This window comes from Pipistrellus kuhlii, unplaced genomic scaffold (assembly GCF_014108245.1).
Source record: "Pipistrellus kuhlii isolate mPipKuh1 unplaced genomic scaffold, mPipKuh1.p scaffold_m20_p_18, whole genome shotgun sequence".
NCBI classification, from domain to species: Eukaryota; Metazoa; Chordata; class Mammalia; order Chiroptera; family Vespertilionidae; genus Pipistrellus; species Pipistrellus kuhlii.
The window spans coordinates 11,961,597-11,976,257 of record NW_023425493.1 but is presented as its reverse complement, the minus strand read 5'-3'; the positions used below and the strand labels follow the sequence as shown (position 1 = coordinate 11,976,257).

The window sequence follows — 14,661 nt, the reverse complement described above, 5'->3', positions numbered from 1 at the left end:
AAAACATATTGTTCAAGTTTTATTTCAAAAGAATTAACTGTGTTATCTTTTGTATTTAAAAACCATTTCTGGCCGAAACCGGTTTGGCTCAGTGGTAGAGCGTCGGTCTGCGGACTGAAAGGTCCCGGGCTCGATTCCCGTCAAGGGCATGTACATTGGTTGCGGGCACATCCCCAGTGGGGGATGTGCAGGAGGCAGCTGATCGATGATTCTCTCTCATTGATGTTTCTAGCTATCTATCCCTTTCCTTTCTTCTCTGTGAAAAATCAATAAAATATATATTAAAAAAAAACATTTCTGATAAGAGAGAAAAGTATAACAAAGAATGAAGATTAGCTAAATGGGGCATGTTTTATTAGAAAGCAGAATACTAAAAAACAAAGTCTCCTGGTAAAATAAATGGAAAATTTGTGTCATCTGCTTAATTCAATTTGAATATAAAACCTGCTATTCATCAAATAAAACAGGTTTTTAGGACCATCTTTATTTCTCATTTGGGACTTTTGGTGAACAAGAAGTATTAGAGAGATCTTTACAGACAGAATGGAGGGCTAAAGCGGTTTTCAGTTTTGATGGCTGTGGCAAGATTCCATCTTACAGCTACTCCCACCTGTAGCTCCTAAGAAACACCTGTTACTATGTTAAGGGAAGAGAGTACCTACTTCAATAAGGTTGTTTTCAAATCTCTAAAGCAGGGCCAGAGGTCTATAAACACCCCATTTCCCTTCAGTAATAGACCACAGATAGGATTCAAGGTGGTGGTGATAGTGGTTGGGAATCCAAGAACCCTGAAATTATATATAAAATACTGTATATGGTATTTTCTGAGATGATGCATTTCTTTAAACAGCTTTTTAAAGAGACCATGTATAACCTCCCCAAAATAAAATACCAGTACTCCTAGAAATTGTTTCATTTCCTTTTAATGTAAGGAATATTTATCGCTAAGATTTAAAATTACTTGATTCAGTATTTCCAGAAATAAAAATTTTAATCATAAGTAATTTAAACTGATTTTTTTTCTTACAGAAATATGCTATTTATAATATTATGTTAAAGTAAAAACTAAGTTTACAAAATAGCATATATATGATTCCACTGAGGAAAAATACAGGAAGATGCTCAAAATTTTAAAGAGATTTTCTCTGACTGGGGATTTTTATTTTCTATCTTTGTAAGATGCTTTTTTGACTTGTTTTTAACAGTGAACCTTTACATTTTTACAAGAATAATAAAGTCATTATAAAAGAACTTAAGATAGTTAAGAATATGACATTTCTCATTGCAGTCTTTAAATGAGTTTATTTTAGAAAACCATGAAAACTGAGACTCACTCATGACTCAGAGCAAGTATTGTATCCTAAAATAGTAATTCCTATTCCACAGAAGTTACTTTACTAGACCTTAAAAAAAAAAAAGTTCTCAAAATATGTAACGTGTAACCCAGGTGTTCCAAATTAAAAACAGAATATCAAAATATAGGAAATATCAAAACCAATGCCTGAGTATTTGGTAGCTAGGTAAAAGTTGAGTGTATGTTTTATTCATTTCAGAGGAAAGGAGAGAAAAAGACAAATATCAATTATGAGAATCACTCATTGCCTCCTGCACGTTCCCCACTGGGGATTGAGCCCACAACCCAGGTATGTGCCTGGCTGGAATTGAACCTGGGACCCCCTCAGTTTGCAAGCTGAGGCTCTATCTACTGAGCCAAACCAGCTAGGGCAAGCTGAGTTATTTTTATCTTCCCTACATGAATGACTGAACTTTCCTATCAAGATAATATGACTGAAAATCCGCCCTAACTGGTTTGGCTCAGTGGATAGAGTGTCAGCCTGGGGACTGAAGGGTCCCATGTTCAATTCTGGTCAAGGGCATATATCTTGGTTGCGGGCATATCACCAGTAGGGGGTGTGCAGGAGGCAACTGATCGATATTACTCTCTCACTGATGTTTCTAGCTCTCTATCCCTCTCCCTTCCTCTCTGTAAAAAATCAATAAAATATATTTTAAAAATATGTATATATGACTGAAAATCTAATGCACCTTAGCTTAAAAGCACTTGTTACATTTGCTACTTTATTTCCACTTTGTATTCAAATTTAGGCTGGTTCATTCACTGAAAACACAAATGTTTATAGAAAACTAAAAACAACTTAAGAATATAACATGTTGTCTAATTTCAGTTTTTCTGGAAGTTTTAGCAGGAGACTACAAGAAAGCCATCAGGGGTCCTCAAACTTTTTAAAGTGGGGGCCAGATCACGGTCCCTCAGAGAGCTGGAGGGCCGGACTATATGAACTACTAATCCCTACTGTAACACCTCGGCTGCGCTCACTGCCCAAAAAACCTGGCGGGCCGGATCAGACTCCTCTGCGGGCTGCATGTGGCCCGCGGGCCGTAGTTTGAAGACGCCTGCCATAGATGAATTAGCTCAATTGACTTTTATAGCTAAGTCTCAGTCATGTTGCCCCCATTTATTTTCCTTCCTCAAATTGAGAAATAATCAGAAAGAAATTGCTATGTTAACATGGCCACAATTAAAAAACAAAAACAAAAAAAGTTTCAAAAACTGTATACACAGCTTGTGGAAAATGAGATTAAAATATATCCAACATTTTCAACAGAGAAGCAAAAATAAGTTTAAACAATTCTTCATATTTCCTAATAATTCCTCAAAACCACTAACTACAGATTATAATTCAGGCTGAGTAGCATCTCCAAATCACAAATCTAGCACTGACAAAAATATTCTGAATGATTAAAAGTTCACTTCATCTTGTTTCTTAGTATTCATTCATAAAACAAATGTTCTCCAATAAAATTTTCACTTTACTTAAAAAGAGAGAAACAGTGCTAAAAGAGAGACCCCAAAGAAGATTAATAAAACATTTTTCATATAAAAAGAATTTAAGAAATAAAGATCCCATGATTTAAAGCAGGGCTGGGGAATATCTGGCACTCAGGCCATATAAAGCCCGAAAAATCATTTGGTCTGGCCCTATTAAGGCATTAGGGTGAATTAAATGTTTGACCAAATATAGCAGGTAAATTTTTAAGTTGGTAATTTTGTATAACCCTCAAATTATGTTATAAATATCCAAATAGCCGAAACCGGTTTGGCTCAGTGGATAGAGCATCGGCTTGGGGACTGAAGGGTCCCGGGTTCGATTCTGGTCAAGGGCATGTACCTTGGTTGCGGGCACATCCCCAGTAGGGGGTGTGCAAGAGGCAGCTGATCGATGACTCTCTCATCGATGTTTCTAACTCTCTATCTCTCTCCCTTCTTCTGTGTACAAAATCAATAAAATATATTTTAAAAAAATATCCAAATGGCTGCTGGCAGAATAAAGATGCCCCACTCCTGCTTTAAAGGTTCTTAAAAAACTGGCCTACTCACCCCGGACTTAAAAGAAATCTGTATGTTGGTAAGGTATTCAATTATAAATATTATCTTTTGCTTTGTTAGAAGACAGGTGCTAATTTTGCTTAGTGCAGGCAATACACATCTGCAATTTAATTCTATAGTTAAGAATCAATAACCAATCGAGAAGATACTGAGCTTTATGACCAAATTATAACCTGTTTTAGTTTCTTCAAATTCGAAGTTTGGGTCTATACGTAAAATTACTTAGTATACATCATTATAAAATTGTGATTTATTGCATGACACAAAATGGTGTATTTCTTTAAATTGGTGGTAGACCTATCTACCCAGTTATCTAAACTAAAACATCTGGGAATCATTCTTGATTCATACCTTTCCTTCTCTGTTTCCTTCCCTAACCTCAAAAAATAAAATTCATTAAAAAGTCCTATCCAAGATGTATCTCAAATACATCTTTTCTGCATCTCTACTGCTACTACCCTAGCCCAAGCCTATTGTGTCTCAGCTAGCCTATTATAATAACCTACTAATGGATCCTCTTCCTAAAAATACTGTTACAATCCATTCTCCATAGGGCAGCTAGAGTGATATGTGTTTTTAACTGTCAAATTTCCTGAAAAAGATGTCCAGTCATGACTTGGCTTTCACAATTTTCATTCACTCCTCACCTTATGGGAATTTCAAATCTATCAATTTTCTAAAATGATTCTCAGTCACCAATGTTGCCTAGACTACCAAACCCGGGGAACCTTTTCAGTTATTTGGCTTGTCAATAGCTTTTTTACTGTTACTAACCGGGGCTCCCATTTTTTAAAAAAGTTCTCTTCCCTGGACTGCTTTGTCTCTACTCTCCCCTGTCCTTCTTTGCCTCCACCTCAAGCTATCTCTCTTGCCCTTTTTTTGATTGTTCATCTAAATGACGGTATTCCTTGGCCTCTTCTCATCCTATACATTTTCTGTGGGCAGTTGCTTTTACTTATATTACTTCAAATACCATCTTTAATCTAAAGACTCCCAAATTATCTCTAGCATAGTTCTTTCTATTTAAGCTCCAGACCCAAATATCTAACTTCCTACTAGAGAGCTTCACTTCAGTTTCCCACAAGCATTTGGAACTGTCCAAGAGGAACCATTCTTTCCTCTCAAGTAAAACTGCTATCATTACCTCTAGCTGTCTAAGCTGGAAATGTGTCATCATTGATTCTTCCCTCTCACCAAGACCTGCCTATAATGCCATCTCTATGTAAGCAAGGGCACCTTAATCTCTTGTCTGGATTACTTTGCCAGCATCCTAACTAATGTTCCATATTCCCATTTCTCAATACACCCCTCATACTACTGCCAGGAATAAATGCAATATGTGGCATCAGACTATGACCTAGCTCCTAATTGTTGCTCCAACCTCTTCTCTAGCCACTTTCCTATTATAATAGCTTCTATCACAGTCACAGAGACTGCTGGCAGTTCCCCAAATATGCTATGCTCACTTTCCTGTGGGTCTGCACAAACTGTCACGTAGGTGAGCCTGTTAACAAATCTGTCTTTTAGGTTTTAGTTTACCTTTCACTTTCTCCAGGAAGCTTTCCCAGATCTTTCTCCTCATATATCAAAACTGGGTCGGGTCCCACACATGCTCCCTGGCCTCTTATTGCTTCCTAGTATCACAACAATGATCACACTAATTTAAACTGCCTGCTTGCATGTCTATATTGCTCAACTGGAATCTCCTAAAGACATTTAATTCCAAAAAAATATATACTCATAATTTTACTCCTTTTACTAAATTTTATCTCTTTACTCCTTTTAATAAATTTTATGCACTATGGACACCAAAAAGAAAAGATTTCTGTACTAGATTTTGAAAGCAAAATATGTATGTTTCTCAGCGAGCAAACAAAATCTTTTCCTGTGGCCAATTAAAAGAAAAAAAATGGCAGTGATATTTTCTTAAAAAGCAGATACATAATCTTACATAAGTTATATGTTATTTTACTTTTGACTTCAACAAATGTTTATCTCTAGAAAAGTCTGTTTGAAACATTATGTTAAAAAAACAAACCCTGTTTTGCTAAATCAAAATCCAGAGTTTACAACACAAACTATCTCATCTTTTTCACTTTATCAATTTAGAGACATGTGATTAACAATGAGTTCAAATAATCAACTTCTGATGATAGCTGTTATTCTAGAATAACCTTTACCAATGAGAGTGAAACAAGGCCAGAACCAATTAAAAAAAATGTATTAACTTCGAACCTATATTTAAGATTTGGTATTCTTGAACTACAAGTTCTAAGCCCAGTCATTAAGAAATAGTTGTTTCAAACATTTAACGTCTTTTTAAGCTATTATCTATACAGTTTGTTCATTAAACAAAATCTGAGAGTATCTAAGCTAAAAAACAAAACAAAACAACACTCTATACTTTCCACCCTACCTTAAAGAAAGCTTCACCGATGAATTGACAACATAGCTACGTATTCATTTAGAACAAGAGTGAAATTAATTCCCAATGCAGGTTAAACTAGAATGACTTCTGTGATTCCAAGACTCAAGTAGATATAACATCCAGTAAGGTTATAGAGGTGCAATTAGCATCACCACTCCAGTAGGAGGAGTGTGTTCCCAATAAATCTTTGCCTTTAAGGACTGAAGTTAGAAATATATTTTTAAATTCTATCATGTGAGACCATCATATTCAGCAAACTACCTCTAGCCCCCCAAAATCATACTAGCTTTCTTTTGGAAGTGTGGTTAAATTGCAGGATTTAGAAAATTCATTATTACTCCAAAACAAGTTTCTATAAGGAAGAGTTCAAAAAGATATGCATACAAAGTAGGTTTGAAACTGCTTATTAGTCAATATCCTGCTCAGACAAGTAAAGTTTATTTTGCATAAACCTAGCCTGTCAGGTAAAATTCTTTCAGCAAAGCACTTAGATTCCTTGTTACATAATAAACTAAAATGACACATTTCAAATCTACTCCTATCTCCTTCAAGGACATCCTTACAAATAAAGATTGAATCTCAAATTTAGAAATTATAGCAAACTAATTATGTAAGTTTATTCAATGTTTATATACATATGTCCACATTTGGGAATCAGCCCAGCTATTACTTTTCCACATAAACCTTACACAATACTTTTCCTAACAAGGAATCTATCAATAATGTTACCTATCACTAATACCAGTCATTTGCAAAGCTCAAAATGTAAGAGCAAAAAAATTCTTTGTTTTAAACTTACATTTACTATTTTCTATAATAGTATTAAAAACCTAGAATTTACTTTAACATCTTGAACCAGATTTAGGCACAAATATATTAAAACAAAAACAAAAAAAACAAAAAAAGACAAGAGAACCTATTTGCTGGAAGACAGCATCGAACATCAATAACAGGGCGGGGTCGGGAGGGAGGTGGAGGTGGTAGGAGGAGGAGGGCCAGAAGACAACCAACAGGTAATTCCTTCATCAAAACAATGATTCTATCTAGAAGATCAATTTATTATGCATAGAATACAGTGCTTTGTAACATAATGGGTTGTGAAAACAGATGACTTCTTTCACATAAATTTTACCATCTTATTCTGAAAAGAGAACATATCACTACATTAACAATGGAATACCGACTCAAAACAGCAAATCAACAAATGTAGGCATTATTCAAACTGGTTAGCAGAAAGGCCAGAGATATGGATGGAATATAAGTGACCCCAGGTTTTTGCTGCCCTCCCTTCAATAAAAAAACTGTGGTCAAGATTAAGATGATAGTGAAAACACTCTGGAGGAAAACAGTTCTGTTCTTAAAAAATATATTTTAACTTATTTAGAGAGCACTATCGATTGGCTGCCTCCTGCACGGCCGTGATGGGATGGAGCCCAATGAGCCCGAAATCCTAGCATGTGCCCTGACAGGGAATCAAACCAACCACCACTCAGTGCACAGGACAATGTCCAACCAACTGAGCCACAGTGGCCAGGGCAAGAAAAGCATTTCTTAATGCTAAATAAATACAAAGCATGCCCAAAAACAGTTAATAATTCACTTAATACCAGCTATTCAACACATATAGTAATATTAATTCTAAATCTTCAAGAAAAAGAACAATGCTTTGAGCATACAGCAAATATTTTTACATTCCAAAGTCACTGGAATATTACCTTGAAATATGGGATTAAAATGAGATAAATTTCTATCACTTTTACTTGACAGCTCAGCCACAGCTCCAAAAATCACAAAGGAAAAAAAAAACTGGCCACTTAGTTTCAAATTATAATAGTAAAGTTTCATGATAACTAAAGAAAAATCCAATAGAATCATTTCATCATACCTAAAACTCCAGAATCTTGGACAGCACTATCCCCTTCAGGAGAGAACCTGATTAGCCACAGGGGGCAGCAAAGTTAAGAGAGTGAAAAGTAAATAGCAGGAGGTGACATGAGGGCAGGAAATGTTAATAAGGTGGTAATGAGCCATGAATATCAGAGAGAAACAGACAAAGTCTTAATTAATAAATTAAACCGATAGGCAGATAATGTTATACCAGTGATTCTCAATCCTGGCTGCACATTAGAACCACCCCAGGAGCTTTTAAAAATACAAATGTCTGAATTCTACCTTAGACCAATTAATTTAGAATCTCTCTAGGGTGGAGAACAACTTCTAAAGCTCTCCAAGTAGAGAGCCAGGTTTGAGAACTACAGAGCTGGTCTCTATCCCCAGCTTTTTACAAATTTAAAAAATTTATATTTAAAATATAAATCACAAAAATCTATTTCCCAAATGTGTTGTTTTTGTTGATGAAGCTTTGTAATCCAAAGAGGGACAAAAACTCATTAAGGACTAATTCATCTTTGTAATTTTATCAAGTTTATTTTTACCAGTAAAAATGATTAAACTAAGGTTCAAAGAGTTAAACAACTAGCACAAAGCAACTGTGAGTCATCAATGATGCAGGAAAACAACTAGTCCACTAGTATTTATTGACAGGTGGTGCTCTATCTTAATGATCACACTATTTTAGTAAATACATTTTAGTGGATTATCACATCAAATTAGTCATTTTTTAAAAATAATCCAAAATTCAATTAAGAAAAAAAGGATGTAATAAAATTGGGAGAAAAGAAATTTGACCCTAACTAGCAATTCTGAAAACACTAAATTAGACCAAAAAAACCTTCATGTGAAAACCAGCAATTGACCCAATATCAATCTAAGAAGTGCCGTATATCCCGAAAAAGTTTTTAAAAATTACAAAATAAATCTTCCAGAAAAAAATATGACATTACTTCCAGGAAATAGTTCTAAAATGTTATATCCCTTTGTAAACAAACCTTTTTCTTAACATACTCTGATGAATTTCAACTCTTTAGTGTCATTTGATTACAAAAAGGGATTTGGGGCTTTGATGAAATTACTTTCAGAAGATCTACAAACCTTAAATGTTGAGTTAGTAGTGTTTTCCCCTGACAAAAAAGTTCAGATAGTTATGAAACTTCAGATCATGTAAGTGTTCTTGTTCCTGTTACCCTAAAAGATCACATAACTCAAGGGAAAAAAATGATTTTCCCCTAAAGAAAGCAAGGTACTTCAAATCACCTGCTACTGGCCTCCATAATTCCAGTGGGACCAGTTTCTAAGAATAAACCAATAATAATCTGACTGATATTTTAAAGTTCTTCACCTCAACTGAAGGAGACTTCAATTTCAAAACCAGCTTCATTTCAGTTCTTTGTTTATTTACTGGCTATCTCCTATGAGAAATGCACATCTATATACTTTTATTGATTAACTCAGTTTCTTTGCTTGGTAAAAACTTCTAACTACAGCATTCAATATTTTAAAGAGTAACTCTCCCCTATTTCCACTTCCACACTTATGTTGAAAAAATGTTACTTCACTTCTCATAAATCGTATCTGATACTGATTATAAATGAAAGCATACTGTAAGTACATTAGGAAAGCTTACAATTTATGGGAACCCTTCATTTTAAAAAATAATTTTAATCTGGATTCTCAAATATTAAAGCCAATGGAAGCTAACATTCTTTGACTATCTATTTTTAGGTACTTTAATTACATTATTTCACTTAATCCCCATAATCCTAGAGACTGAAGGTATTATCCCCATTTTACAGATAAGGAAAACAACTCAGATTAAAAATCTGACCATGACTCTGAACTGACCCCATTGACTCAACTCGTTCTATCTTACTGCTTCAAATTTTCATATAGGTTACCAGCAAAAATATTGAAATAATTTGATCTAGGTACCAGTTAGTTGCAAACACCATCCTAATAAATAATCACAGGCCTGAAACTAAGCTATTTAAACTTCAATTTCCTCATGGATAAAATGGGAATAACATTGGTCTTACACAGAATTACTGGGATGACCCAATGAAATATAATGTTTATAAAGTGACATTGAGCTTGTGCCTTGTCATACTACAGGTGTGAAAAAGCAAGGCATACCAGAGATGAGGAGTTACACACCTTTGGACTGTTTCACTGGTTATGAGTTATAATTTTTTAGAAAGTGTAATTTGTAAAGGCTACATGTTTTATAAATATAAGACACCGACTACATTATCAAACCAAACCTTCAGACTTAAAAATAGTTAAACAGCCCTAGCCGGTTTGGCTCAGTGGATAGAGCATTGATTGGCCTGTGGACTGAAGGGTCCTGAGTTCAATTCTGATCAAGGGCATGTACCTAGGTTGCAGGCTTGATCCCTGGCATGGTTAGGGGGTGCTTGCAAGAGGCAACCAATCAATGTGTCTCTTCCCCTACCTTCCACTCTAAAAATCAATGGAAAAATATCCTCAGGTGAGGATTAACCAAAAAAAACCAAAAACCCCCACTTTCTCTTAAAAAAAAAAAAAAGTTAAAGAGACTGAAAAACTTCCTACTGTGAATAACATATTTTTGAAAAGTTAAAAGTTTCCTAACTGTTGGTTACCAGAAGTTTAAGGTAGAAAAAAAGTCCTATACTACTATAAATTTAAGTACAGAAAAAAATTGATAAGATGCTCCTACTTTTGTTTTTTAGTACCTTGTTCTGAGGTGCTTATAAAATTAACAAGAAACTTAAAAAGTGTTTTGGAAAAAAAATTATACAATATAAGACAGTATATTTTTAAATACCAGTTTCATAACAACAGTATCTCATTTTTAAAAAATATATTTTATTGATTTTTTAAGGAGAGGAAGGGAGAAAGATAGTTAGAAACATCGATGAGAGACATTGATCAGCTGCCTCCTGCACACCCCCCAACAGGGATGTGCCCGCAATCGAGGTACATGCCCTTGACAGGAATCGAACCTGGGACCTTTCAGTCCACAGGTCGACGCTCAATCCACTGAGCCAAACCGGTTTCGGCAGTATCTCATTTTTAAAAATTCTCTTAACAAGGCTTATTACTTAAAAATTTTTTTATTGATTTCAAAAAGGAAGTGAGAGGAAGAGAGGGATATAGAAACATCAATGATGAGAAAGAATCGTTGATTGGCTGTCTCCTCCTCACACACCACTGGGGATCAAGCCCACAACCTGGGCACGTGCCCTAACCGGGAATCGAACCGTGACCTCCTGTTTCACAGGTCAATGCTCAACCACTGAGCCATGCTGGTTGGGCTATTAAATACTTTCTATAGCAAAACAGAAAATTTACTCTGACCATTTTCAACATGAAAAACTTGCAACCCACTTACTAAATGATTTTGCAAAATAAACTCCTTACAGATGAAAAAGCTGTCTTATTTTTTTGTTAATTCATACCTTCAGTATGTTTTGAGGAAAATAGCAGGCACTTTTCTATTTTAGATCCATATGGACAAAGTGTTAACACAAGCAGGTAAAAACACCAGAAAAATATTGGATGCCTACAGATAACTGAATCACTCTACACTAAACTAATACTTCAGAGCAGAAGAAAAATTTTCTTTCATACACATACTGAAGGGCTTTCCACTGGTTTTTGTTAAGGCCGCAAATGGAAAAAACTACTACTGACAGAAAAAGCACAGAATGCTGTGGTATCAAGTACACTGCCAAAGTACCAAGTGAAGCAATTGCAATTTTTTTTAAAATCACTTTTCAAGCATTTTGGCATCTGGAGTAAAAGTAGTTTTTCCTATTAGAAGTAATCCAAGTAACGATCTCAATTTCCCTCAATCAAATTTGTATAAATTATATTTTCTTGCAAAATATATATAATCTAAAATTCCACTCCTCTTTTTTCCTCTAGCTGTGACCAAAATACTATAAATAAGACATTCAATTGCACCTTCAACTTATTGAACTATAAGCCATATAACTTAGATGGCAGACTGCATATTTTTGCCATTTAAAAAACAAAATGTTTTTTAAAGCTGCATCTCATGGCTTGAACAACCATGTTTAATATCCAATTATTTATGTTAAGAGTAAATATTATACCAGTAAGAATATTAAAGAACTATAATACTTTACTAAAAAGCAAATGAAATATATGTGAAAGAAATACACTAGCACTAAACCTTCAAACTGTAAAAACAATTCAACAATTTAATGAAGAAAATCAGCAATATGAAACTATGATATTGTAATTAAGTTTTAAGATTTAAAATCCATGAATAGCAATCCATAATAGATAAGTTGATAATTCTTTTATAGCTATGACATCACTCAAGAATTGAAGTCTTGGTAATGCCTACCTTGTGGTTTATTAATTGACTACAATATATAAATGTTAACAATTTTTGTATGCTAAAAAGCAAGTTACCAATGCAGTGGCACAGGCTACATATACCTTAAATAAAACTTTCTTTTAAAAGCCAGTTTGATTCTGGCTGTGGGATGCTCTTGACTTAGAAGCAGGGCCATGTACGGTCTGAATGGGGTTCCAGAGCTATTGTATGTAGGTCAACTGTGATTTGATCTGGGGTTTTCTTTAGACTCCTAGCCAAACTAAGGCTGGATTCATAGGCCCAAAGGCAAATCAGAACTAGACTGGCCTTGAAGAGGATAAATGGATTGAAAAATCTGCTGAACATTTATCTATTTTAGTATAAACCTTTAATTTTATTGCAAAACAGATGATCTAGATTTCTATCAGGTTTCTTTCGTCGGAAAATTGTTTTAACTAGGAGCATCATCATCTTGTTCTATGATGGTTTCGATCTCTTAAAAACGAAGACATCAATTCGCAAAGATTCAACTAGAACACCGGGAAACAATGTATTTAAAAATCCTCTAAACTTAAGTGGGAAAAGTGAGCCAAGTTCTCCTACAAGGCATTCGGCAAGGACACCAATTTGAGTTACTGTACAAGCCCACCAGGTCCATGGGATCACTGCTCAGCGAACTAAGCTCCCATTCCATTGCAAAGCAACACTTCACTCACTCCTTACTCCTTCTCCACATTCTCTGTGTACAACGTCTCGAAACATTTTAAGTCTTTCCCGTCTTTGGGCCAAAAGATAACATTGAAACCTGACGACCCAGTTAATAATAAGACACTAACTATACCGCGCAGATATTTTAGGGTTTTTTTCGTTCTCACTGTATCGAAAGGCCAGGTAACTTTTGTTTCCATTAGGAGTGCGGGTCTGTGAGACTCTTAGGAACAAATCAATGGGCGGGAATTAGGAGAGGGGTGGGCACGTAGAGACGAACTACTTAGTCCGAAACGAGGTGGTGGGTCTCGGGAGAGCAAAGGTCGGAAGGTTAGACAGGTTGTCCAAAGCAAGAAACGGGGTGGGGGTAGGGGTGTGGGGGGAAGCAAGCCTGGGGAAGAGGCAAGACCCCCTCCCTGGACGCACTGGGCGAGTTAAAATAACGAGGAAGGCAGGTGAGCGAGCGCGCAGGTGGGGAAGGTTGGCCTGCTCCTCTCAGATGGCAAGAGTTGATGGGAATCGGGGGGAGAGGGGAAAAAAGGCAACTCTTCACACAGCAAACCTGTTGGAATCGGAGGGGGAACCGCGGGGAACGTGCTTGGCACCACCCGCCTCAGCGGGGCAGCCAGAGGCCCGGAAGGAAATGGCTCTGCGGGCGCCCCCTTGGCAAAACTTACCTTTGAGCTGGGGCAGGGGCTGCAGCTCCACGGGGCTGCCCTGGGTGCGGAACTGCGACGAGCCCTGGGAGCGCTTCTGCCTCAGCGCCTTGCGCACCGATTTCCGGGTGAAGCCGTCCACTTTCTCCGAGGCCGAGATGGCGGCACTGGCAGCCCCCGCCGCCGCCGGCGGCGACGACGCCGACATCTCCGCGGCCCAGGCGCTTGCCAGCTCCGGCTGCTGCTAGCGCCGAACGGACGGCGGCGGGAGGAGGGGGAGTGGGGGGAGGAGGAGGAGGAGGAGGCGAGGGTGAGGCGCGGAGCGGTCGCGCCCCTCCGCCCCGTGCCCCCGGCCACACCGTCTTCCCGCTCCCGGGCGCCGCCGAGCTTCTCCTCGCCGCCCGCCAACGCCTCACGAGCGCATCTCAGGGCCGGAGGTTCCTGGTCCCCGCCGCGCGGCGGGCTCCCGGGGCCGACGGAGGCAAGGGCGGGGGGCGCAGCTGGGCCAAGAAGTTGTTGACTCCGGGCGCCGAGGGCGGGTGGAAGGGAGCCTGAAGTTTAGACTAACCGAGGCGACGGAGCACCGGGCGCGGATGCGGATTCCGGAGCGCGCCTCTCGTGCCTTCGGTCCAGTTTGCGAGTCGACCGGCCAGCAGCACCTCAGCGTCCGCTGCCAGAACCACCCGCCGCCTTCCTTGGAGTCTCCTCGCGAGGCGCTGCCATCGCGGGTCCCTTCCGAGCCTCTGCCGCGGAGCCTGCTCTTCCCAGTCAGCGCGGTCCCCTCATCTCCCGTGGCGGTAACCCGCCGCCCGGGCTCTGGGCGAGCACACCAGCGCCCGTCGGGGTGCGGAGCAGCCGGAGCGCCCTCCCCCACGCGCCCTTCCGCCGCCCACGCAGAACCCCCTGCGAGCGTCCGCTACAACTTGGAGGGGACGCGCGAGGAAAGGGGGGGGGAGTGAGTGTGCGTGTGCGCGCGCCGGGGCGTGAGGCCCGGGGGCGGGGCCTCGCGAGGGGCGGGGAAGGGCGGAGATTGACAACTTCCGCGGGGTCCCGCCAGCCTCGGAATACTTGGGAGGGAGTTGTGGGTGGGAAAGCATGCCAGCTCCCTCAGCCAATTGCAGGGCTCAGCGGCGGTAACGCGGTGGGGCGTGGCGTCCTGGAAAGTGTATCCCGCGGAGAGGTTAGGCAGCGGAATGGGGCGTGGTTTGTGTGACGGACTGTGCTCGCAGCCAAT

General features: G+C 38.8%; 1 protein-coding gene across 5 annotated transcripts in view; it reads right to left on the bottom strand.

Moving 5' to 3' along the window:
- The window catches only part of PPP2R5A (protein phosphatase 2 regulatory subunit B'alpha), a 60,636-nt gene extending 46,261 nt beyond the window's left edge, over positions 1 to 14,375 (bottom strand). For 2 of the 5 annotated variants that reach the window (XM_036442645.2, XM_036442646.2), the window contains exon 1: positions 13,449 to 14,373. In XM_036442645.2, the coding sequence (XP_036298538.1) occupies positions 13,449 to 13,635 (187 nt within the window). In that variant the 5' untranslated portion in view covers positions 13,636 to 14,373. Of the gene's footprint in view, positions 1 to 13,448 lie in introns of all 5 variants that reach the window. The other 3 variants (XM_036442648.2, XM_036442647.2, XM_036442643.2) reach the window with 3 other exon arrangements.
- Positions 14,376 to 14,661: the final 286 nt, after the last annotated feature.